The 25,694-nt window shown below is 42.5% G+C and overlaps 1 protein-coding gene across 1 annotated transcript; it reads right to left on the bottom strand.

Moving 5' to 3' along the window:
* Nucleotides 1–1,821: 1,821 nt before the first annotated feature.
* Nucleotides 1,822–25,694, bottom strand: creb3l3a (cAMP responsive element binding protein 3-like 3a). Its single transcript, XM_088349771.1, has 12 exons — nucleotides 25,566–25,694; nucleotides 23,774–23,825; nucleotides 21,110–21,276; nucleotides 19,806–19,922; nucleotides 19,511–19,742; nucleotides 18,605–18,711; nucleotides 17,454–17,564; nucleotides 17,273–17,379; nucleotides 7,857–7,925; nucleotides 7,654–7,738; nucleotides 6,948–7,041; nucleotides 1,822–2,296 (listed from the first exon to the last, which is right to left on the bottom strand). The coding sequence occupies exons 3-12, from the start codon at nucleotides 21,131–21,133 to the stop codon at nucleotides 2,004–2,006; spliced, it is 1,239 nt and encodes a 412-aa protein (XP_088205897.1). The 5' UTR covers nucleotides 21,134–21,276; nucleotides 23,774–23,825; nucleotides 25,566–25,694; the 3' UTR covers nucleotides 1,822–2,003.

The raw sequence follows: 25,694 nt of genomic DNA on the forward strand, positions 1-25,694 counted from the left end.
TGGAGCCCATCCCAGCAATCATCGGGCAGTGGGCAGGGGACACCCTCAACTGGTTGCCAGCCAATCGCAGGGCACACAGGGACAGACAATTCGCTCGCTCATTCACACCTAGGGACAATTTGGACCGGCCAATTAACCTGACATGCATGTTTTTGGAATGTGGGAGGAAACTCAGGAGGAAACCCATGCAAGCACGGGGAGAACATACAAACTCTGCACAGTGAATCCGGTAGCTGGATTTGAACCCACACAGGAGGTTCCCAAGACCTTAGAACTGTGCCGCACATGTGCTAACCACTGCGCCGCCGTGCTGCTGAAATGACATATCGCGGGGGATAAAACCGATGGTGATGCGTTCCGAAACCCTGTTACCTCAGATAAACATAAACAAAATAAAAAGATTGAAATCAAACTGTCTTGTCATTTACACGGTAGTCTATTGTAGTAAGAATTTAGTTCTCTCACTGCGGCAACACGTGTTAGATTCCCGTTGCATCCGATGTTTTGCGATCTCCGTCAGGGATGGTTTTCGACTGATCGGTAATGTTTTAGTGTAAAACACTGTGTATAAAGTGTACCCAGTATTTGACTTATTTTTTGTGTAGAGAAACAATGTGTGTGATACACAAATACGGTAAACGATAAACATGGAAACGTTTATTTTCTGTACCTCTGGTGTGACGTGACTGGAGCTGGTACAGTGGAGTAGTGGGTGGATGCAAAGAGGGGAGGAAATAACAGATTAATATTAAAATCCCTATTTACAAGGATTGGCATCTACCTTGTTACTTGCTATAAACAATTATCCCACAGCCGCACAGTGGGGCTGCGTACAAACCACCATGGCGCACAAAATTTTGAATGAAACAGAAAGAGAGGAAGTTCAGACAATCGGATTTTGTAATAGTTTGTTGTTAATGTCATTTGGTGGGGAAAATATTGTAACAAGGGGCCCAAAAATTTTTTTCACATCATTCAGAGAGAATACCATAAAGCGGGGACACTGTATCCCAGAAGGTAAATTGTGGATTTCTGTGTGGATTGTGATTAATCCGTTGCTTAAGTTCTACCGTGGGAATTATTTTGTAATAATGATTTTATTCAATTTAAGAGATTTTTCTAGCTTTAATTTTGAAAATCGTTAAGATTGAAACAAATTATTCTTTACTGCAATCAGTAAAAGACATTGCCTCGAGGTGTTGCTAGTGCGCCACCATAAATCTTTTTTTTCTCTGAAGGATGCCAAAATTTCCTACAGTGATAAAAAAAAACATTATGTTATTACTTTGAGTTCTTTGAGTTCTGATACAAATTACTAATCCTAAGAAAATGGATTCAATGAGCCAGGCCAACTTAAATAGAACACACAATTCCTTAACACAGAAAATTAATGATGGAGATTATGGGAGTTTTGGAGTTAAATCTGAAGCAGGCACCTTGCTTGCATTTTGGGGAGATTTTGTCTCGTTCTCTGGATGGTCGCCACGTATGGCCCACGTGCTGAACTCGAGGCCGCAGCGCAGTCCCCCAAAAACACGGCAAGCAACCGATTTTTGATGAATCAGGCAGGTAAGAAAAAAAAAGACAAATGTAGTGTATGTTAGACTCCTAGCTGACTCAAGTAGTCAGGAAACCCGCATAGGTGATAAATTCCATAAGGAATTACAACACAATTCATAATTTAATCATTAAAAGGGAGCGAAAGGCTGAGGTTGAAAGGGATGACTTTTTAAAATTGATTTCTTAATTTTTGCATAAAGGTCCTAGTGAAAAATGTTACAAAAAAATAGATGAATAGAGTATTTTAAAAGTTTTGTGTTTTATTGATTTTGCACATCTTGGATGTTATCACAACATGATAAAGGTCATTAGAAATTGCCATGTGAGATTGAGAATATAAGTTTATGTGCATTTTGCTTTGAACAATTGAAAATACGAGATAAAAAACAAAAAACTACAACAAAGAGCATTAATATTTGAGGAATAAGGTATCTACGCTCCGATCACATGTCATCGGCGTTCGGCGGCAAACCGGTCGAACGTTTAGGGTCCAATGTCACCGTGGCAACGTGGCCGGTGAGCGGGTCCACTAGGAAGTGGCCCGGTTCTTCTTCCCGGCTTTGGTTCATAGTTACGGCATCTAGTCCTCGTGTCAGCTTCATATTACTCATCTGGGCGGCGATTTCCACATCTGAATCTTCTGGGACTGAGTCTGATCGGTCTTGGGCTGGAAATGACGAATCTGTGACATGCAGCACGCGTGACGCCTGAAAATTCTGCAGGGCACGCGACTGGACTGTGGGAAAATAGAGAAAGAAGATTTTTTTCTTGTTTAGGAAAGCGTCCTCTGCATACTGCAAAATGCAAAACATATATGCACAATTGGGCAGTACGGCGGCGTGCGTGCGGCACAGTTTTGAGGTCATGAGATGGAACCTTCCTGTGTGGAGTTTGCATGTTCTCCCCATGCTTGCGTGGGATTCCTCTGGGCACTCTGGTTTCCTCCCACATTCCAAAAACGTGCATTTCAGGTTTATTGTCCTGTACAAATTGTCCCTAAGTGTGAATGAGCGAGTGAGTTGTCTGTCTCTATATGCCCTGCGACTGGCTGGCAACCAGTTCGGGGTGTCCCCTGCCCACTGCCCAAAGGTAGCTGGAATAGGCTCCAGCACACCCTACTGAGGATAAGCGGTGCAGATAATGGATAGATGGATATGCACAATTGACTCGGGATGCAGTGTCACCACCAATGTTCCATCTAAACATCCAGGGGTCGCTTGGAACAATAGTAAGCAACATCGATCCTGGGTGCGATCACTAAATCATCAAATCCAGTTACATTTTGCTTCGTTTCCAGCAATGCAGAATTATTTTTTTCACATTTTAATGAACTGACTCTGTCACAAAAGTGAGTTCAGCCCTCACATGACCTTTTTTTTAATTCGATAGACAAAATCGTTCCACGTACCATGGTTTTGTTTTTCCTCCTAATTGTAAAGAAAAGATAGATAATAAAAACTTGTGATATTCAATATTCTCAAATACACAATATACTCTGTATTCATAAAGAAGCAACCTCCCCAAACATACGAGCCTCTGAAACACCAATTCACACAAAAAACGAACAAAAACTAAAAACAAAAAAAAACAAAAACAAATCAACATTATAATTAGGAGTCACCAGACCCTCACATCCAGGTCTATCATACTATGTTGTCCCTCACATTATGCCACAAAAGTGAGTACTCGCCTCACATTTCTGCAGATATTTCATTATAATTTCAAATGGAACATCACTTTGGTACAATGAAAAGAAGTATGTTAAATAAGGTCATGGCTAACTGGAAATATATCCTTTCGTCTAATAAGAAAAATATTAACCTATTTGGTCAAGATGGTGTGAAGCATGTGTGGCGGCAAATAGTTGAGGAGTACAAACATGTTTGTGTCATGCCTAACGTCAAGCATGGTGTTGGGAATGTCATGGTTTGGGGTGTCATTTTTTTGTGGGAAACACAAACTCAAGTTTGAACTGTGAAAAACTGGAGCAAGGCGTGATCTCCTGCCTCCTGAAACTGGGTCGCAGGACAATGATCAAGTCTGACCCGAATACATGTCTAAGATGATCAAGGCAGGGCCAAGGGAAAAGGAGATGACTGGCCAAGCATGTATCCAGATCTAAACCCAATTGAACATCTTTGGGGCATCCTCAAGCGGAAGGTGGATAGAGAGAGAGATAGAAAGAGAGAGAGAGAGAGAGAGAACATGAGAAAAAAAAGAGATAAAAAGAGAAATAGTGAGAGAAAGAGAGTGAAAGAAAGAAATACAAAGGGAAATAGAAAGAGAGAAAGAGAGAAAAGAGAAGGGAAAGAGAGGAGGGGAGAAAGAGAGAAGGGAAAAGCAAAATAGAGAGAGAGAGAAAGAGAGAAAAGAGAGAGAAAAGGAAAAAAGTAAGAGAGAGAAAAATAAGGTAAAAAGACACAGAGGGAGAAATTGAGAAAGAGGAACAAAGAAAGACAAAAATAGAGACAGGGAGAGTGAAATAGAGAGATAGAGAGTGATAGAAAAAAACTACAAGTACAACATTTGTGAGAGGCACCTGGCTTTGGCAACATAGTGGACATAATTTGACCTGCAGCTCCTTTTTCTCTTGCGCTTCTCTCAGCGTTGCCTCGCGGGTCGATTATATATATATATATATATATATATATATATATATATATATATATATATATATATATATATATATATATATATATATATATATATATATATATAAATACAGTGGGACCTCGCTACTTCGCGGTTTGACGTTCGCGGATTCAGAGCTTCGCGGTCTGTAATGGTAAAAAACAAACACATGTGTCTTTTTTTTTTTTTTTGAAGAAGCGTCGCTACTTTGCAGATTTTCACTTTTTGCGGGAATCCCCGTCGGCCGATGACCCTAGCCATGTAGAACTATCGCGGTGTTGTGCCCAAATCCGACTCCCGTACAAAATCCTTCCCCCCTCTCGTGAACGCGCATTCTGCTGCGCTTCCGACAGGCTGGCCTCCGCGCAGAGCGCCCGACCCGCTCGGCTTGTCGCGGTGTGGTGCGTATTGCGCCCGAAACTACCCACGCCGCGGGTTAGGGGCTCGCCCGCGACCCTAATAAGGATAAGCGGTGCAGATAATGAGATGAGATAAGATATATATATATATATATATATATATATATATATATATATATATATATATATATATATATATATTTTTTTTTTTCTTCCAGTTTTTGTGGGTGGTTTTTGGTCCCCATTAACCGGGTCTAAAAAAAATAAAATAAAAAAATAAAAATATACAGGTGCAAATACATATTATACATCGGTTACACATATTTACAAGGAAAGACGGTACACCGAGAGAGTTTTCAAAGCTTTAATTATAATATTATAACTTTCATCCCAAACCGTGCCTGTGAAGGATAGCAAAACGCTACTAGCAACACACTCGCAACGCAGTGAACGGATCTGTTAAAAAAAACATACCGTACTTGTAGAAACCACGGTAAACCATCCTCATCTTCCTCCCTATAACTGACGTCATCAAAGTCGTCTTCCCCAGTATGGGTAAGAGAATTTGTCATATAGACGTCGTCCCATGCTCCCATATTCAAAAACACCCTAGCAGCACGCTCGCAAAGTGAAGTTTACGTGCAGTAGCTGTGTTTCCTTCTTTATCGGACTGCTCGTTTGCTTTTAGCTTGAAAGCTACGTCAAGTGCCTTTCCTTTTGCAATTTGCATGATGAGGATATGTCTACGCTAACTTAATTTGTGCACAAGCTAAGAAGTTGCAGTCTTCCTCGGCGCATATATTCCTCTGTCCTAAATCTTACCTTTTGTAGTCGAGCGCCGCTGGTGGCTGTTAGAAAAAGTACATAAATTGGCTGCATCACTGAATAAGCCGCAGGGTTGAAGGTTTGGGAAAAAAGTAGCGGCTCATAGTCCGGAATTTACGGTATATATATTAAGAACAAAAACCTCCACCTGCCTTCATGAATAGTAAAATGGAAATATTCATGGACAAGCATGCAATTTCATTCAATTTGATATATTTTTGACCTCGAGCTGCCGTGCCGCCTTTGCGCGCCAGATTGTGCTTAAAAGATGCAGGCAACATTAATAATTTTGCCAAACCTCATTACGGTCAAGGGTGCAAAAACTAATACTAAAGGATCTTGACACCTCTTCGGGATTTGAAGACACCAGGACAGAGACTCCAGATCAATATCCAATTGCTGGGTAAGATACCACGTATTAAAACGTATTTTCGATGCTACAATAGGCTTTTGATTGTACCAACCTCTCAGTGACATTTGGGATCAGCTTCAAGATTTCTTTAGGGTCAAACCTGGAGTTATTTACTTCATTGTGGTCCGAGTTAAAGATTAAAGCTTTAACTCAAAAGGTAAAATGTAATTGCAGTAACTGATCATCACTTCATAAAATGTAAAAGTTCACTGAAAATTTAGGGGTAAAGTTAGGATTAACTTTAATTTTAACTCTTTTAAAATGTTAATCCTTTAAACTATTTGTTTAAGCTTTAACTTCCTTCCTTCCTTCCTTCCTTCCTTCCTTCCTTCCTTCCTTCCTTCCTTCCTTCCTTCCTTCCTTCCTTCCTTCCTTCCTTCCTACCACTTTCTTTTTGTTCCTTCCATCCTTCCTTCCTTCCTTACCTTTTCTTTTTTGTTCCTTCCTTCCCTTTTCTTTTTTGTTCCTTCCTTCCTTCCTTCCTTCCTTCCTTCCTTCCTTCCTTCCTTCCTTCCTTCCTTCCTTCCTTCCTTCCTTCCTTCCTTCCTTCCTTCCTTCCTTCCTTCCTTCCTTCCTTCCTCTTTCTTTTTTGTTCCTTCCTTCCTTCCTTCCACTTTCCTTTTGTTCCTTCCATCCTTCCTTCCTTCCTTACCTTTTCTTTTTTATTCCTTCCTTCCTTCCTTCCTTACCTTTTCTTTTTTGTTCCTTCCTTCCTTCCTTCCTTCCTTCCTTCTTTCCTTCCTTCCTTCCTTCCTTCCTTCCTTCCTTCCTTCCTTCCTTCCTTCCTTCCTTCCTTCCTTCCTTCCTTACCTTTTCTTTTTTGTTCCTTCCTTCCTTCCTTCCTTCCTTCCTCTTTCTTTTTTGTTCTTCTTCTGCTTTCTCCATTCTTTCCTTCCTTCATAAATTCTCCTTCTGTTCTTCCTCCTTTTATTTTGTTACTTCTGACCCTTCTTCTTTACCTCCTTCCTTGCTAACTACCTTCCTTTTCACCTTCCTTCTTTTCTTACTCCCTAACCTACCATCCTGCCTTCCTTTCTTCCTTCCTTCCTCCCTAGCGTGCCCCCTCTTTTTTTTCTTCTTTATCTTCTTCTTTTCTTCCTCTTCAACTTGCTTTTTGCGGGTGTCATACTTTAGGCTATTTAACACTCAAGGTTACTCACTTCGTACTGGGCCGAAGTCTCCTTGGCTGACTTTGGTGTCGGCGTAGGGCTTCAGGCTGGGGAACAGGATTAGAGAGACGGACAGCAAGAGCACCTAGAGAAAGGAAAAAAGGAATGGGAAAGATAAAAGGGCTAAAAAACACTATTTGCGCAATAGCAACACATATTGATATCGTTCTACTGCAGGGATTACCAACGTTGAGACCTTGAGCAACAAGTAGCTCCCTAAGATCACCCGAGTAGCCTACTTGTTCTGAAAATAGCTCACCGGTTATTGAGTCATTGTGATTTCTAATTTGCGTGACATTTTAGTGCACATGTGTCAAACTCAAATGTCTAATGAGGCACGTTAGACAATATAAACAACAATATGAACATACAAACTGGTCGTCGCCAAAGCCGGGCACCATTTGCAAAGCACCCACTGCAGCCGTATTTGGTGCCTACTATTGATCAACCAGAGAATATATATATATATATATATATATATATATATATATATATATATATATATGACCATTGCAATGTTTTTCATTATTGCTTTTAGTGTTTCTGAATGCGTTGGACTTTGTAATGACTTTACGGAAAAAATCTCTGTGGGAGGGCTTGCCCAAGACCAGTGATTCCATACTTTTTGCTGGGGGTTGTGATACGAGGGTTGTTCGAATCGACCACGAGGAAATTCTGAAATAATTTCTTCTCATACCAGCATACAAGTTCCAGTCTGGGCCGGCTTGTTAGACGTATTCATGACGAGGGCTTGGAGCCGGCGCAATTGTTCCATCAATGAACTGCAGAGACAAAGCCATGAAAAGAAAAATATTTGGAAAATCAAAGTTTTATGAGGTTGGATGGCACCGTTATAATCAAAGGGAAGTCAAAAAGAAGTTGCATTTTAAAATCTCTTACATGTTGCATTTCTCCAGCTGGGACACTTTGCGTTGTAGTTCTTGATTTTGTGAACTGCATGCGGCCATTCTGAAAACATACAGAAAAAGATCGGATATTAACGCCAGGGGGATGCCATGCTCTTTAAATTAGTTCCTAGCAGTGTTAGAAATAATAATATTATATTAATATTATATTTTCCCAGTAATGGGGTAATCTAACTAATTACGGTAGTTTTACCGGCGTTATAATGTCGTTATCTTTACTAACGGTCAAAAGCGATGCTTTGCCTCATTTGTGATCGAAAGGGCTCTCTCTATGAGCCATCTCTTTCAGGGATTCTGTGCTGATGACTTGGATTTTTTTGAGTATAAAAAACATTAAAATTGTTTTGTATTTGATTTTTTTCTTTGTAGATTTATAAAAAGTTTAATTTATGTTTTCTGTCTTTTTCAAGTTTTAGTGTTAATTTTGCTTCATTTCCCCCCTTTAATAAGCCATTCATAATAATATATTTTATGTTGGCCTGGAGAGGGATGGGTACCACCAGGCTTTACTTGCCCAAACCCACCAGAGGAAACAGGACCCCTAGGACCCTAGTGGTTAAGGGATCCCACCGACCGTCCGCCCAACCAACCAAACAACCATTTTATGGACTAAACAACCAAAACGAACTGAAGAGCCATTTGGGAGGCAAGCCGAAAAGAAGTCTGAATTCCCTTCTCTACAACGGACGACTCCAGTTAGATTTTAGTTATGAAACTTACTTTATATGTCATGATTTCTCATGACATTCACCTGTGCCTGCTCGCTTGGCGCCAGCTGCTGCTGGCTACCTGATTGGTTACCCGTCCTACTTAAGCTTAGTCCTTTGTCTCGCCTGTTGTCAGTCCGTCAGCGAACCTCTGTTTTCACAAGGCAAGCATTTTTTATTCTGACTCCCGTCGGTTCTGTTTTGTCACCCGTTTTCCAATTTCCTGATTTCTCCGTTTGTCTCCTGCTACAACACGTTTTTGACCCCGACCACGTTTTGATCTCCCGTCCCGGCTAACGACCTGTTTTTCCATCTAACTACGCTCCGATTCACTTCCGCATTCCAGTGAGCACCAAATCGCTGGCGCCGACTTTTGTCTTAATTTCAATAAACTTGTGAGTAAACGGTATGCGATTGGGACTACCATTTGTGCTCGTTCTGACGTTATATTTTGTTTACTGTCTATTTTTGTTGCACTTCAAGTGTAGGATAAATCTGTTGCTGGTGAGGTATAATAAATATTACCAGGCTCTATAATACAACTATCTGTCTGTTCTTCTCTCTTTAACCGACTCGAATACTGCCCAGAAAATGTCAAATTCTTTGACATACAACCACTTTTTTCTTAGGTAATGGAAATAGTTACTTTACCTAGTAACTAGTCACTTGTTTTTTACAAAGTATCGCAGTTACTAACTCGGTGACCTTTTAGAAGAAGTAGTGGTTAAGTATAACTACTATTATAAAGTAACGTGCCCAACACTGCTTCCTAGAAGGTACAGTAACCCCATCATAATGCTCAATGTTTTATCCATGAGGACAAAGCAAAACCGAACTATTTATCCTCAACACTGCCAATTACATTAAAGCTAAACTGTTTTTTGACTGCTTAAAGTCTGAGACAACCATCATTACTAATTGATTGAAAACACACTTATATTAAAGGTGAGGCAGTGAGATGGAAACTGACATTGATGGACTGTAGAAATCTTCTGGCGTATATTCCCTGACAAACTCTAAAAGACCTCATTAGCATTGTAGTTCAGTGGCAACCAAAGTTTCTTTGCTGATGATCTTCTATCAAATTTTCAAAGTGAGTTACAGATTCAAGTTTCACGGGTCCCTTCACTGCTAGGGTCGACGGGGCTCCACTTCATATAGTGGGGCAAGTACCGCATGGCTGCGCCCATCCCACTCCAGGCCAGGACAAACAAAAGTGCGCTCTGCCGGCCCCGACTTGCAGCAATATGCGAACTGAGATAACGGATCCCGGAATAATTTTCAACCCGCAAAGCATTGAGACTGTGGAGTACCAGTGAGGTAGCGAGTAATTTCAGTACATCACAAGATTTTTTTCCTGTTATCTGGTCGCATACTGCTGCTATTGGGAGCCGGTGCTGCACATTTTTTGACGGGTCTGGTTGCTCTTTTTTGCTCTTCAGTCAACCAAAAAATGAACTCTACTCATGTGGCAGCGGTCCATTTTCCCCGATGACATATTACTGCGAATGGGGACTGACAGAGAGCACTTTTGTCAGGCACGGCTGTCAGGCAGGACGGAAGGAAAACTGAGATCACTCGTTTCTTGGTTTTTATTGGAAGGAAGGAATGACAAGGCGTGATTCTTCGATCCGTTGTTTGACGGATTGACGAAGCTTGACAGGCGGGCGAAGGCTTGGCTGGAATGGTCGCGGACAGGCGGAATCGTCGTGTTGTTGGTCGGGGCTGGAGAGGAAGGGCGTCGTTGTGTTCGGAAATGTGGTCAGGAATCAGACGGGCAGGGCAAGTCGTAGGCAAAATCGGAAACGGGTCAGCAACGGAGATCCACTAGAAAAACAGGAGGCAGGCAAAGAGTCGGAGGTACGGGCTTTCTGAGCAGATGGCAACAGGTAGCATAGTACAATCAGACAGCTTGTCTCGTCGGGTGAACCCTCATGGTGCTAGGCAGGCGCAGGCGGACTGCCGATGGACTAATAATTTTGTCCACCGGAAAAGGTCCCAGGAGCCGTCTCCAGTTCTTGATTGAGACGTTCAGATTGTTCATTAGATTGCGGATGGAACCCGGACGAGAGACTGACCGAGACCCCCAGGAGACGGCAGAACTCTTTTCAAAATCCCGAGGCAAATTGGGGACCTCGGTCTGAAACAATGTCTTTTGGGATTCCATGGAGGCGGAAGACATGCAGCTGGACCGCCTGCGCCGTCTCCTTGGCGGATGGAAGTCTGGGCAAGGCCACGAAGTGGACCTTTTTGCTGAACCGATCCACTATCGTCAAAATGGTTGTCATCCCTTCCGAGACAGGCAGCCCAGTAACGTAGTCCAAGGAGATGTGGGACCAAGACAGCTGGGGACCGGTAATGGCTAAAGCAATCCGGCAGGTGGCCGATTCGAAGCCTTCTGCCGGGCACAGGTTTGGCAAGCCCCGACGTACTCCTGAACGTCCTTTGCCAATGAGGGCCACCAGAAACGTCGGGCCAGGAAGTTGCTGGTGCGGGTAACACCCGGGTGACAGGAGAGACAAGAGTCGTGCCCCCATTGAAGGACCTCCGACCGTAGAGCTTCCGGGATGGATGGCCGCCACTCTGGGCAAGTACTGGGGCCTGCTTGGTCTTGGAGGGCCTCCCTGACGCGGTCCTCGATGTCCCAGGTGAGTGTGGCCAGTACCCGGGAATCAGGAAGGATGGCTGTCGGACTCTGGGAATGATCGTCCTCCTTTTGGAACTGGCGAGAGAGGGCATCTGGCTTGACATTACGGGACCCGGGGCGGTAGTAAAGGGTGAAGTTGAAACGGGTGAAGAAGAGTGACCAGCGGGATTGTCTCGGGTTCAAACGTTTAGCAGATCGGATATACTCAAGGTTTTTGTGATCAGTCCAAACCAGGATCGGAACCAGCTCGGTAGCCTAGTTAGTAGGGCGCCCGCTCCGAGACTGGGAGGTCGCTGGTTCAAGCCCCGGCCGAGTCATACCTAAGACTTACAACATTGGTACTCATTGCCTCCCTGCTTGGCGCTCGGCATCAAGGGTTGCAATTGGGGGGTTTGGTCACCTAATGACTAAAATGGTTTGGCTGCGGCTGCATTGGCTCGCTACAGTTTAACTGTATGGGTCACGTGTATCGACATTTCGTTCTGTGTGCATGGTTACAAAGAATGACAATAAAAGTAAATTCTTCTTCTTTTTCTTTAACTGGCACCCCTTCCAGCCAGCGCCATTCCTCAAGTGCCAATTTTATGGCTAGCAGCTCACGATCCCCAACGTCATAATTGCGTTCGGCGGGGGATGAGCGTCGTGAAAAGAATGCACAGGGGTGTATCTTTTGATCCTCGGCCGACCTTTGAGAGAGGACAGCCCCAACTCCTACGTCCGAGGCATCCACTTCAACGACTAGCTGACGCCCCGGGTCAGGTACTTGGAGGATGGGCGCCGTCGAAAATCGAGCCTTGAGGGTGGTGAATGCTTTGTCCGCCGCAGGAGACCATCTGAATGTTTCCTTGGGGCTAGTGAGAGCCGTCAGGGGGCCCGCTACTGTGCTATGGTTCCGAAAAAAATCGTCGGTAAAAATTGGCGAAACCGAAGAACTGCTGGAGCTTCTTGCGATCCGTGGGGACAGGCCAGGAGGTGACTGCCGACACCTTTGCGGGATCCATCTGTAATCTCCCCTCCGCGATGATATACCCCAGGAATGACACGGTATGGGCGTGGAACTCACACTTCTCAGCCTTAACGAAGAGGGAGTTCTCTAGGAGTCGTCGAAGAACAAGTTGGACGTGCTGCGTGTGTTCCTCCAGGGATTTAGAGAAAATCAGAATGTCATCCAAGTAGACAAACACAAACTTGTTGAGTACACATGCAGCACGTCGTTGATAAGGGACTGGAAGACGGCGGGGGATCGGGGCGTTTGGAACCCACTTGGCTCTTTGGGCGAGTTCGTCGGGATTCGTATTGTTCTCCCCCTTTCCTGTCGTCGTGCTTGGACCCGACGGTCAATTCGCGCCGTCAGTGCAATGGCTTCGTCGAGGGTAGAAGGCGGAGTATGGGACACCAACTCGTCCTTTAAATAGTCGGCTAAACTGTGGAGATAAGCGTCCACTAACGCTTCCTCATTCCAACTATTCTGGCTAGCGAGTGTTCTGAAGTCTACGGAGTAATCGGCGACCGAACGTTTTTCTTGGCGTATGTTCAGAAGGGAGCGGGATGCGTCAGACGAGGCTGACCCAGTGTCAAATACTTTCAGAATTTCCTGGGAGAATAGGGCGAACGAAGAACATGCCACCGATCCTCGCTCGAACTCAGCAGTTCCCCAAAGCCGGGCTCTCCCAGTCATGTGGTTAATGACGAACGCTACCTTGGCTGCTTCGGACATGAAGTTTAGGGGTTGCAGGTCGAAAATGAGTCGACAGTTTACGAGGGAGGCACGAACTTGGGTAGAGTTGCCGCAAAACTTCTCAGGTGTGCCCACACGCGGTTCTGCTGCTTCGGAGACATGCGAGTTAGGCAATGGAATGATCGGCGAGGGTGTTTGTGGGCTCGGAGACGGATTGACAGGTTGCGGAAATGGTGACGTCAGTAATTTTGACAGTTGCTCTGACAGACTTGCTACTTGCTGTTGGTTTTGTAGCAAGAGATGTTGTTGCTGTTGCAAAAGACCTTGTTGCTGTTGGACTTGTTGTAGTAGCGTGGCGACGTCACTTGCGGACTTTTGTACGGCGCTCTCGGTCCATTGTAGCCTCTGCAGAGCGGAAGGAGACTCCAAGTTGTTTGATTCTTCCTTCGGAGGAACGCGCGCTGATCTCAGGATTTGGTCTGATTGTTCTGTCAGGCAGGACGGAAGGAAAACTGAGATCACTTGTACTCGTTTCTTGGTTTTTATTGGAAGGAAGGAATGACAAGGCGTGATTCTTCGATCTGTTTTTTGACGGATTGACGAAGCTTGACAGGCGGGCGAAGGCTTGGCGGGAATCGTCGCGGAAGGGCGTCGAAGTGTTAGGAAATATGGTCAGGAATCAGACGGGCAGGGCAGGTCGTAAGCAAATTCGGAAACGGGTCGGCAACGGAGATCAAGTAGAAAAACAGGAGGCAGGCAAAGAGTCGGAGGTACGGGCTTTCTAAGCAGATGGCAACAGGTAGCATAGTACAATCAGACAGCTTGTTTCCGGAAGCTGAGGATTTAAATGGACAGGGTGCGCCAATCAGCTATCCTGGCTGTTGGCGCCAAATCCTGACCACAAGTGTTCCAGATCCGGGTGATTGTGACAATGGCAGCTCTTTTTTTTTGCTGTTACTGAGTTCCCGCTTAAAACAAACATCACCAATGCAGCCGCAATCCATTATCACGGATCACATATTGCTGCGAGCGGGGCAGGTAGAGAGCACTGTAACCCCGGCAAAAACAAAGGATTGCCTTCTACCAATATGCACATTTTGCACATTTATCACAATTCTCCATGCAACTATGATAGTTACTAACTGGTCCTCTTCTCAAAGTTTCTTATTTTCCTCGTAAGACAGCCGCCATAACTGTATTCAATTGTACTTTGTAGGTAAATGTGAACTTGCCCACCCTCTGAATTTGTTACTGGCGGATTGAGAGTTGTATTACTACAGACATGTCGGCGGTTGTTCAGAAACATTCTCCAGTTTCAATGATTTTTCCCTTGATAATCTAACACAGATGGTCAGTAGGGCCAAACAAACTACATGCCTGCTCGATCCGTTTCCAGCTTCACTGGTGAAGGATCTGTTTGGGATCTCAGGACCATCAGTTTTAAATATTATTAATATATCGCTATCCTCGGGTATTGTTCCTGTAGCCTTCAAGTCTGCCGTCATTAAACCCACACTTAAGCGACCTAACCTTGACCCAGAAAGCCTAGGTAATTATAGGCCAGTGTCAAATCTGTCATTTTTTGCAAAATAACTTGAAAAGGTCGTTGCACAGTAGCTAAATGACTTCATGTCAGAAAATAACCTTTTTGAAACTGTCCATTCAGCATTTAGGGCAAATCACTCTACTGAGACAGCCCTGGCTAAAGTAACCAATGATCTCCTTTTAGCAATAGATTCCGGGGCCTCATCAATGTTACTGCTGCTGGATCTCAGCGCTGCTTTTGATACTGTCGACCACAACATATTACTGGTTCGTCTAGAATGCATTTGTATCTTAGGAACTGTACTCTCGTGGGTTAGATAGATAGATAGATAGATAGATAGATAGATACTTTATTCATCCCCGTAGGGAAATTCACACTTCCAGAAGTCTACCCCGTTGTTTATTAACAGATGAACATGATGCCGTAGGGGTGCTTGTAGCGGAGTGGATGACGTCACGCCAGTCCAAAAGTTCGACATCCCTGCGGCAGATGGAAAACTTTTCTTTGTGAAAATCCAGGGATACACCACCTCATGTTAGCAAGTCCGCCGCCTCTCCGATTACCCCCGGCTTTTGTGTCTCTATTTAGCGGCGTTGAAGCCGGATTGCTCCGGGTAGCTCCGGGTGGCTTCACGTTAGCGTCCGGAATGCTAAACGTGAGCCACGTTTCCGCAAAACACAGCAACTGCGCTCCCTGTGCGCTTCGATGTTTTCCACCAGCACTCGATGATCTTATTTGGTCATGAGTTCGCATTTAGCATGATTACGAAAGGTACCGAAGAGTTATAACGCCGCTAGCCGCTTCGCTAGCTCCGGCTCTTCTTCCACAATAGGCCCCTTCATCACGCCGGCACGAGAATTCTTCAGGGCAAGGAGTTGAAATTCCTTGAATACACGCATTTTTTGAGCGCTAAAACCCATGTCCATAGGATAGAAGTAATCCATAGTGTAGTTGTCAAAACAGGAAGAAAAAACACCGAAGATAGGAGCAGACAATAAAACAATATGGCAGCTGCTGGAAAAGGCAGCCGCTCGTGGCAGCGCCGCTTTAAAGAATAGGTCCTACCTGTCAGACAGGATGCAATGTGTTAACTATGGCAATCTGACCTCTAAACAATCTAATGTACCCTGTGGTGTTCCTCAAGGCTCTCTACTTGGCCCCCTTCTTTTTAGTATTTATGTGATCCCGCTTGGTGACATTATCCGCAAGTATAATATTAGTTTCCATTGCTATGCAGATGACAATCAACTGTATGTGCCACTGGAAACAACTGGACATTTAAGTTGTAGAAATCTGGAGGCTTGCCTTACTGAGATTCAAAGATAGATGCCCCTTAATTTTTTGCGCCTTAACCCAGAAAAAACTGAAATGTTGATTATTGGTCCGGCTCACTGTCGTCAGTTGTTTTCAAACACTACCCTGAACCTAGACAAATGTAATATCACCCATAGTGACTTAGTCAAAAATCTAGGTGTTATATTTGATCCTAATCTGTCGTTTCAGTTACACGTGAAAAATATTACTAGAATAGCTTTCTTCCACCTCCGTAATATTGCGAAGATTCATTTGATGCTGTCCCAATCAGATGCAGAGGCTTTTATTCATGTGTTTATTACTTCTCGGCTTGATTACTGTAATGTATTGCTTTCGGGTCTCCCGATGTCTAGCATTAAAAGTTTGCAGCTGGTTCAGAATGCGGCAGCTAAACTTTTGACTAAGACCAAAAAGTTTGAGCATATTACTCCTGTATTGGCTAACTTGCACTGGCTCCCATTCCACTTAGGATGTGACTTTAAGGTTCTCTTATTAACATATAAATGTTTGCATGGGCTTGGACCCTCTTATCTCTCTGATTTGATGTCCCTGCACGGAGTCTGCACTCGGAAAATGCCGGTCTACTTGTGACTCCGAGAGCCAAGAAGTCTGCAGGCTCGAGAGCGTTCTCCATCTGGGCCCCGGTGTTATGGAATGCCCTGCCTCCGGAGATAAGATCTGCAACCTCAACGGAAGTTTTTAAAACGAGGCTTAAGACACACTTATATTCCAAAGCTTATGATTGATGCCCACCTCATATTCTGTATTGTCTTGTCTTTTTACGACTGCCATGTCAACCCCTGCATTTACCAGCTGGCAGAGAATGGATAAGCTGCGTTGTGGCCGTCATAGACTTTCTGGACTAGTTTACAGGCTGGGGGCGTCGTTGCTGTCATGCACTTTCCGGACATTTCCAACATCTTACCTAGTGTTTACTATTCTGTGTACAGTAATGCTAATTGTGATTCACCCTGGTCAATCCCGGAAGGGGGATTACCACATGTGAGGTCCTTTGTCTTTTTTCCTCACACTGAGGTTTTTGAGTTGTTCCTTGCCCGCATGCTGGTTTAAGATCAGGTTATTGTGCAATTTTGTAATTGTAATCCTGTGCAGTCCTTTGAGACATTTTTGTGATTAAGGGCTATATAAATAAATGTGACTTGACTTGACTTGACTCGTGCTGAGGTTTTGAGTTTTTCCTTGGTTGGTTTCGGATCAGGGGATGGTGTCATTGTGACCTGTGCAGTCCTTTGAGACATTTTGTGATTAAAGGCTATACAAATAAATGTGACTTGACTAACATAACAATATTCATATTAATAGATTTCTATTTTATTTGAATTCATTTATAATAATTTAAGAAAGGTGGCGGATAGACCTGACAATTTCACAGAGATGTATCCTCCCGCATTTCAAATTGTGAGTTAATCCACCCAAAAATTGTAAGGCCACTGCTGAAACACTAACTCAAATGTAAATGCGCAATTTCAAACGTTACCTGCTCTCAAGGCCGTCAATATACTCTTTCTTCTTTTTGCGGCTCTCCTGGGCCGACTGCTTATTTCTAATCTTTCTGCGTATTTTCTTCAGGATCCTTTCTTCATACTAATTGGAAAAAATAGCAGAAGAACCTTAAGGGAGGCTTGCTCGGGGCGGCACATGCGGTCGGATAAACGAACCTTGGTGAGTGGCAGTTGACTGGGCAAAGTCACGCCCTCCTTGGCGAGGAGTTTCTTCTCGTCCTCGTTGAGAATCAATTCTTGAACAGACGCTTTGAAGGGTTGCGGAGGCTGGAGGAGAGATGGAAATGCAAATTGTGGGATACAGAGGCGAGCACGCTTGATTGCGCTTCCTCGCCCTGTTACCTCAAGCGGTAGAATTAAAAGCAGACATTTCACAGAGAACTTCTCGGAAAATTAGAATGGCCCGGAGGATTTCGGCCACTCGTCTTAATCAAGAGGGTGGGGAGCTTGAAGAACACTTGAAGTTTTCAGATGTTCTTATGTCGGAATGATTTTGATCAACAAATATGAGTCGCACTGGAAGATGAACATACTGTGCTTCTTCTACCACTTCTAAAGGTGAGAGAGGCCAGATATTTCACCATAGGTATCTTGACCATGAGGGACACATTGAAAAGTATTCTATCGAGTATTCTATCGAGTGCATTAGTAAGTGAGAAAAAAGAAAAAAGAAAGAAAGAAAGAAAGAAAGAAAAAAGAAAGAAAGAAAGAAAGAAAGAAAGAAAGAAAGAAAGACAGATTGCATAGCCGTTTGTAGTTGGTGGAGCGATTTGGCTGGTTAATTATGATAATGAACGAGACTCCAACATACTAAATAGTACCGCGGCCCCCTGCAACTGTGTGACCTGCGACTGGCTGGAAACCACTCGTTAGGCCACGATCCGTTATCCCCAGTCAACTACTGCTGGGCGCGAGGGCCGAGAGAGCTCTATTTTCACATTTTGGTGGACAAAATAGAAAATGCGCTTCGCTAGTCCCTGCTCAATGCAATATGTGATCGCGGATAATGGATCTGGTAATGTTTTTCAACCGCCGATGCACTGAAGCTGCATAGTATGTAGCAGTAGCGTGAACTAGCAAGGATTACAATATTTTAAATTATTGAATTACCGGAAGTCACAGCTAGATGACACTAAATACGCTTGGTCTTTGTCTTAGTAAAGTGACCAAAATAACATGTTTTCCCTTGGCTCTTGAGTGTTGAATCAGATCAAGAGGTTATTGTTTACTAACTATGCTTTTACGGAAGTTCAATCTCAGTGTGAGAAAGCGCATTTGGTTACCAAGCGTAATCTTTTATCACTTACCGGCTCAGTTGTGCTGCTCAGCAAAAGATCCTTAACAGTCAGAGATGATCCGGAACACGGGGGGGCTTTGTTGACGTCCGGAGAATATTGCGGATACTTCGGTCTGACTGCGGGGTGCAAAAATACATTCAGACAAAAATACATGGATTATCAATGAGAAAATGTGAGACGTACCACCACGTGCTAAATTAGCACTATTACGTGTAAGGCACCTGAAAGTCTTCTCTAATTTTGATCAGTGCATTTTGGCAGGTATTTATCAAAATGCTTATCCACTTTGTGTAGTAGCCCGATATAGACACAACAAAATGTCCTCAAACTGTTGAGCAGTGAAGATGTCAATTTTTCAGTATAATTGAATTGTTTTCTGATTTTGATTTCCAGTGTAAAATCTTGTTTAACTTAGATTTCATAACAAAAGACAGGCTTTATGTGTCGCAGGCTCTTCACGAAGACTCCCCGACCCCATCCAACTCTCGCGCATTCCACGTTGGCAAGTCCCCGAATGGACTGCTCAAGCCAACGACGCCACCTGGCTCGTTATGCGACCCGGAGAACTAAGCGTGCGGTAGGGCCGGTTTCAGCAAAAATCACCTATCCCCCGCCTAAGTCCTTACGAAAAATTTAGGAAATGTCACTTCTAAGAGCTGGTTCTTAGAGCCGCTTCGTTCGTGAATGACAAATCAGTTTTTTAGACTGGAGCTCAAGGCCCAAGTAAAATACACGACCCACAAATGCTTTTTGAGGATCAAAAACTAGATACATAACAACATAACAAGTGTTATATTGGCAACAGTCTAGACTCACTTCTTATGATATCGAACTAAAAATACATGATACGGAATATTAATTCACTAAATGTAAATCGTTCCATTTCTTAAGGAGTAAACAACATCAGGCACTGACCGGTTTTGGTTGACTCTTGGTCCTCTAAATCAGCCTTGGACCAGGCCCAATGAACACCTTCATGGGGGCTCTCAGGTCTCCGAGGACTGTCCATCTGGTCTGAGGGCGGGTCTTCGCTGATCCCGCTATCGCTCGGCGAAGGAGACCAGATCGGCGAGCCGGAAACCGATTCTCCACCGCTCAGGAGAGCCTTGAGAAAATCGGTGTCATTCTGTTCGGCCAGCTGGAGCACCTGGGTTAAAAGTATGATGGTTTTTCTTGTCTTGGCTGATGATTGATTGACAGGTTGTCTTACGTTGGGTTGCTGCCAATGGTGGTTCCGGCTGTCGGGTTGCTCCGCCTCCTCGTGCCTCAGGATTCCTTCATTTTGATCAAACAGCCAATCGAGCAGCTCCATGCTGTCATATGCCTGCTATTTATTGTATTAATAAATAAACAATACATGTCAATAGTATCACAATACCAAAGCTATTGACCTTAAAAAAACACAACTTATATTGGCACTGTTAGGAAGATATTAAGTAGAAAAATGTAAATTGTGTTACTACGATTTGTTGTGTAAGTTGCTAAATAGTATCTCCATACCAAAAGAGCTGTATCATTGAAATTACTACCTACAATATGAAATGAAATGATGAAATGATCTGCATTTATATAGCGCTTTTCAAGTCAATGACTTCCCAAAGCGCTTTACATTGTGCTTCACATTTCCCAAAAGCGGCCGTGATCTGTCCAGCCATGTAAGGCGCTAACCTGCTTATTGGGGGTATTGGGATTCAGTGTCTTACCCAAGGACACTTCGGCATGTAACACGGACAAGCCGGGATTCGAACTGGGATCCCTTAATCCTAAAACGATCGTTCTACCTCCTGAGCTACTGCCGCCCACAATAGTAACCTACTCTACATCATAGCCATGGCAAGGGATATTGTCTAAACACAACCCATTTATTCACAAACAATAAGGAAAAAATATCTTCATGTTTGGCGTTAAATGTGTGAACCGGTTTATTTTAACAGTTGATTGAATGCAGTTTTACACCCGAACCAACTCACTACGCGATACAAACTCAACTCTGCCCTTAGAGGCCGGAGAGAGCATTTGTTTTGCTTATATTTTAAAATAAAACATAACTTCGGATAGAAATGTCCGAAAGACTTGCTTCCTTTTTTGACATACTCAAATATTTATATCTCGCCGGAATAAATAATCTAAAGAGCTTGATCTGGTCTGCTGGACGTATGTTTGACGTGTCTTGTTTACAGAAATTAGTAGCATTTCATCGTAATTCTGCCTTTCTCTGTCAAGCACAATATTGTCTGGCCTATTTTCTGGGTTAGTTCTAGAAGGCTTACTTTTGAATTTCTGGCAATTTAGTACAGAAAGTACAGTCATTTAATAATTTAACGTATTTTGATTTGGTTGGATCATTCAGTATTGTTCAATAATATCAGTATCCGTAAAATCATGAGATATGTCCTCACATGCCTTAGTAAATATTGTTCAAGCTACAGACTTTGCGGTTTGAAACATATCAGTGAGAACAATCGGTAAAAATCTACTGATTAATATTTCATAAACCGTAAGTATGGTACTTACCTGATCATCGTATTGCTCCATCATGTCCCTGCCGGGAAAAATGAAAAGAGCCCTGGCAAAATATCCCGTTCTGTGGATGAATACTATCTGTTCAAACTCTCAGCTGCTCCTGCCGGGTCCAAAGTTCAAACTCCAACACAGCACATCAGAAAACCATTGGCTTGGACCTGATAGCACATGATTTGTAGCTTTAACACGCTGCTATACATCTTGGAGATAAACATGCATCACACATTGGAGAGCCCAAAGTCCATTATTTTATTTTGTTAGCTTATTGACAAACAACTAAGTGACCTTTGCCTTACTTTTCTAGACAATAGAAACACGATAAAGGCTTTGGTAAGGCATCCCAAATTTCTTCATTATTCATCATTTAATCACCAACAAATTTACAAAAATCAGAACCTGATTAAAACTGTGCATTAGCAAAGCGACAAGGACACATTTTGTGATGCTAATTAGCGTTGATGAGACTTGTTTGTTGGGAAACAGTGTAATCAGTGTACCGGGATGAAAAAATAGTTTTTTTCAGAGGAAGTCAGGTAGGAAAGGATGATGGTTATCAAATGAAAAAACATTTTCGACCAGAGGTGAAAGCAAAATTTGACATAGGAAGGGTGGGGTATGAGTGGATTGGGAATAGTGCGTCTAATTAACTTTGTGTTATTGTTGCTATTCTTATATCATAACTGTTATTATTAATATAATTACAATTGCTGTTATAGCATTGGTATATTTGGTGGGGAAGATAAAGGGGTAGGTAATATAAGCATTTGCTTCTTACTACCCCTTTTTGGAACATATTATAGACGATCCCAGTCACCCTGCTCGCAGGTACTTTGATTACCTGCCGTCAGGTCGCCGTCTTCGCTCCATTGCGAGCAAGACTTCACGTCTTAAAGAGAGTTTTTACCCTTCCGCTATCCGTATGTTCAACGGGAATTGATTTAGGTTATTATGTATAGTATTGTTATGTCAACGGCGTTCCTCCGACCTATTCTACTCTAGTCTTGTTATTTACATATCCTTTCTTTTTAAACTATTCTATATAATTACCTTGTATTATACACCACAATACATTTTTTACTCTATTCTTTTTATTCTTTTAAATATATTATTTTATCATTATTGAGTGTTGGCGTGTCAAATGATTTCTTGTATATATCATGTTTATGGTTTATACTGGCTGAATAAAAATAAATACAAAATACAATATTATGTAACGTTATTTTGTTGTTGAGTTATTGTTTTTGTTGTTGAGTTATTGTTTTTGTACTGTTTTTATTTTGATGTTCGAATAAAGTTTTCATTCATTCAAAGATCACTTGCTGAGAGAATGTTTTAGGCAGCGGAACCCTTATGAAAGTGTAGAGGAGGAGCAGACATTCTGGAAGGTCATGCCCCTAAATGGTTTGTACAACCGTCAGATAAAGGAGGTGGCTGGCATCAAGACATCCTGCCACTGGCTTAAAAATGCAGTATTGGCAGAGGGCACAGAGCCTCGGATTATGGAAGCACACAAACAGGTCTCAAGTATAAGAGACACAGAGGCTAGGCTCTACCATTGTAGATCAGACCCAAGATGCAGACTTCGCAAAGGCACCCCATGAAACAGTCCAGCACTTCGTAGCGGGGTGTAAGATTATTGCTGGATCAGCTTGCATGGAGAAGCACAACCAAGTAGCTGGGATGGTATACAGGAAAATCCGCAACCAGTAAGGCAGCACCCAAATCACAGTCGGCCATACCACGAAAAGATTCGTTGAGCATGGCATTGCCAAGATCTTGTGGGACTTCAGCTTTCAAACCGACAAGTTGCTCCTGGCTAACCAAGTGGAGATAGTGGTGGTGGTGAAAGAGCAGAGGAGGGAGGTCATGAAAGATGTACAGATCCCAGAAGAAGGAACTCCAGAATTTGGAAAAGTACCAAGGGTTGAAAGAGCAGCTGGAACAGATGTGGTTGAGGCTGTGCTTCTGAAGAAACATTTGTATCCACATCCATAAAGTGGCAAAACAAATTGTAAACCTTCCAAAAGACTAACAGATGAATCAACAGCCTGACAAAAAATAGAAACTGGAAAAAACCCAAACCTCTTTGGCGAAGGAAGACTTTAAATGTGGGTTTCCACATTTAACTTCAGAAGGTTGCCAGATTTCAGAGGAGGAGGCGGTAGTGCAAGTTAATATCGATTCAGAGGTCAAAATGTTCTCTGAAGAAAGTAAAAAACGACGTCAATGTCATGCCCGGGCTAGTCGAGTCATAAAAAAAAAGAACATTACGTAATTCTTTTATTGTCTCCCAGAGGAGTGTTCTAAAGGGCCTTGCAATAATTCCACACACTAGAAATGAAAGCATTACAATTACATGAAACGATCAATTTCATATGTGATTTGGAGCCCAGTAGATTTTAATTAAAAAGGGTTAGACTTCTTATAAGCAATGTGTTATTATTTTTATTATTATTATCATCAGTATTTCATCAATTATTGCATAGGGATACTTGCTTTCCTAGCAAACAGTTAAGGGACAAAAACAACATGTTGTTATGAAACAATATTGAGTTAGATAATAAGCAAAAATACACAAACTATCATATTTACAAGCATTTAAAAAAAATCATAGGCCAAGAAATTTCTATCGATTTTGCATATCACGAGCCTCACCTAGAGGGAGCTGACGTTATTTTCCGCCATCTTGCTTTTAGAGGCCAAGAGGCTAGGCAAAAAAATGAGAAAAAAATTGTCACTTTGAGTCCCTGTAATTTCTATTATACCTTGTGATTTTCAGCATTCGTTTTCAGTTGCACCAAACAATACAGCAACAGGTCAAATAATTCATACAGTCCCTTTAAAATTTTCTGTCCCATATTTTAAATTGCATGTTTACAACAATTTATTTGGGTCGAATTTAGGTGTATATAACACAATATCTAGTTGAGCTCTGGTTAATACTTCGCTTATTTACTAGCTAGGCAGCTCACAATTCCTGCTATTAAATTTAGCAAGCCATTGTAGCTTTTTGACAGGTAGTTCTAGCTTGCCCTTTTGTTATTATTTGTCTATAAGCTAACTTGCTCAAAAATCGGTTAGATATAGTAACCTACTATTTACTTCATATAGATGAAATACGTATGAATTTGACATATTATAAGCCTCACGTAGAGAGAGCTGACCTGATTCTCTGCCATTTTGCGGCTGAAGGTACCCGAAAACTCAAAAACATTGGGACAAAAGAATTAGAAGAAAAATAACGTCAGTTCGAGTCTCGGTAGTTTGTCATTTTCCATGTGCTTTGTAGCAGTCGTTTTTGGTTGCACTAAACCAGGGGTTTCCAACGTGGTGCCTGCCGGCACCAGGGTGCCCCCTGAGAACAGCTGAGGTTCCTGTTCTCAAAATCACTGGTCAATGTGGTTTTCTAGTTGAACTATTTTTAGTGGTTTACTGAGTTTGTTTAACTCTACTTCCAATAATTAACCTGGTAATAGCATAGTAATAACATGATAAATGGTTATTTTAATAAACTAGGCCCCATTTGTGCTAATTAGTAAGAAAAAGTAGCTCAGCCTGGAAAGGTTGGAGACCCTTGCACTACACAATACAGCAACCTTTAGTGGTCAGATAAAACACACTATCCCTTTAACGCAGTACTTCTCAATTATTTTCTGTCATGCCACTCCCGAGGAAGAAGTCAACTCAAGTTTATTTGTGACGCCCTTGATCACAAGGAGTCTCAAAGGGCGGCACAGACCACAGACCATTGCAAACTACAGACTATTATGACACCATCCCCTGATCTGAAACCTACATGAGAGCAAGGAAAAACACAGAAACCTCAAAATGAGGAAAATAAAGAAACTTTGAGAAGGGACTGCACATGAAGGAATCCCCCTTCCAGGATGACCCGGCCAAATGGATATTGCAATAAAAAAAAATAAAGTGAAAAATAAAATATAAAATAATTAGAGTATGATAAAAAAATAAATAAAAAAAATAAATAAATAAAAAAATTAATTAAATAAATAAATAAATAAATAAAGGAAGAAAAACCTCTTGCAGCCTTGAAGTGAGAGTGCCACTGCCCCCTTGTGTAGTGGAAGTGCAGTTGCACTTTATTCTAAGACAGTTCACAGACAGTTGTCAGAGCCTTGCCCCCCCCCAAAAAGGGACTAGCCCATTTATTTGAAAACCACTGCTTTAATGCAAGTGGATAGATTCACTTGATATTGATAAATTTATTTTCATATCAATTGATGTTCTTTTTTTTAATATTTATTTTCCATTTAAAAAAAAAGCTATTTGAGAACAGTGGAATGCTTTTCGTGCGGAGAACCCGAGTTAGAGCGTCAACACATCGGCAGAGCGCCTAACTTGTAAAAATAAGGTCAAAAGGCAAAGTGCGGTGAGAAATAGTCATTTCAAGGTGTCAGCCATATAGACCGTGTAGGAGACGTCTTACTTCCTGTGGGAATCTTGCCAGAAGCTAAAAGAGATGTGAGAGGCGTGGAGGAGTAGAGGAGGATATGGTGCATAATGACTCCATTGTTAGCCGAGCCGTCGATGATGACTCGATATGACATTTGACAGC

This window comes from Urocampus carinirostris, chromosome 12, assembly GCF_059441175.1.
Source record: "Urocampus carinirostris isolate Australia breed hairy pipefish chromosome 12, RoL_Ucar_1.0, whole genome shotgun sequence".
In the NCBI taxonomy this organism is placed as follows: domain Eukaryota; kingdom Metazoa; phylum Chordata; class Actinopteri; order Syngnathiformes; family Syngnathidae; genus Urocampus; species Urocampus carinirostris.

Coding starts and splice junctions, on each gene's coding strand:
- creb3l3a (XM_088349771.1), bottom strand. CDS start 21,133: ATGATGGAGCAATACGATGATCAG. Junction 19,923..21,109: donor TGGAGCAATACGATGATCAG/GTAAGTACCATA, acceptor TACAATAAATAG/CAGGCATATGACAGCATGGA. Junction 7,739..7,856: donor CAGCTGGAGAAATGCAACAT/GTAAGAGATTTT, acceptor TTGTCTCTGCAG/TTCATTGATGGAACAATTGC.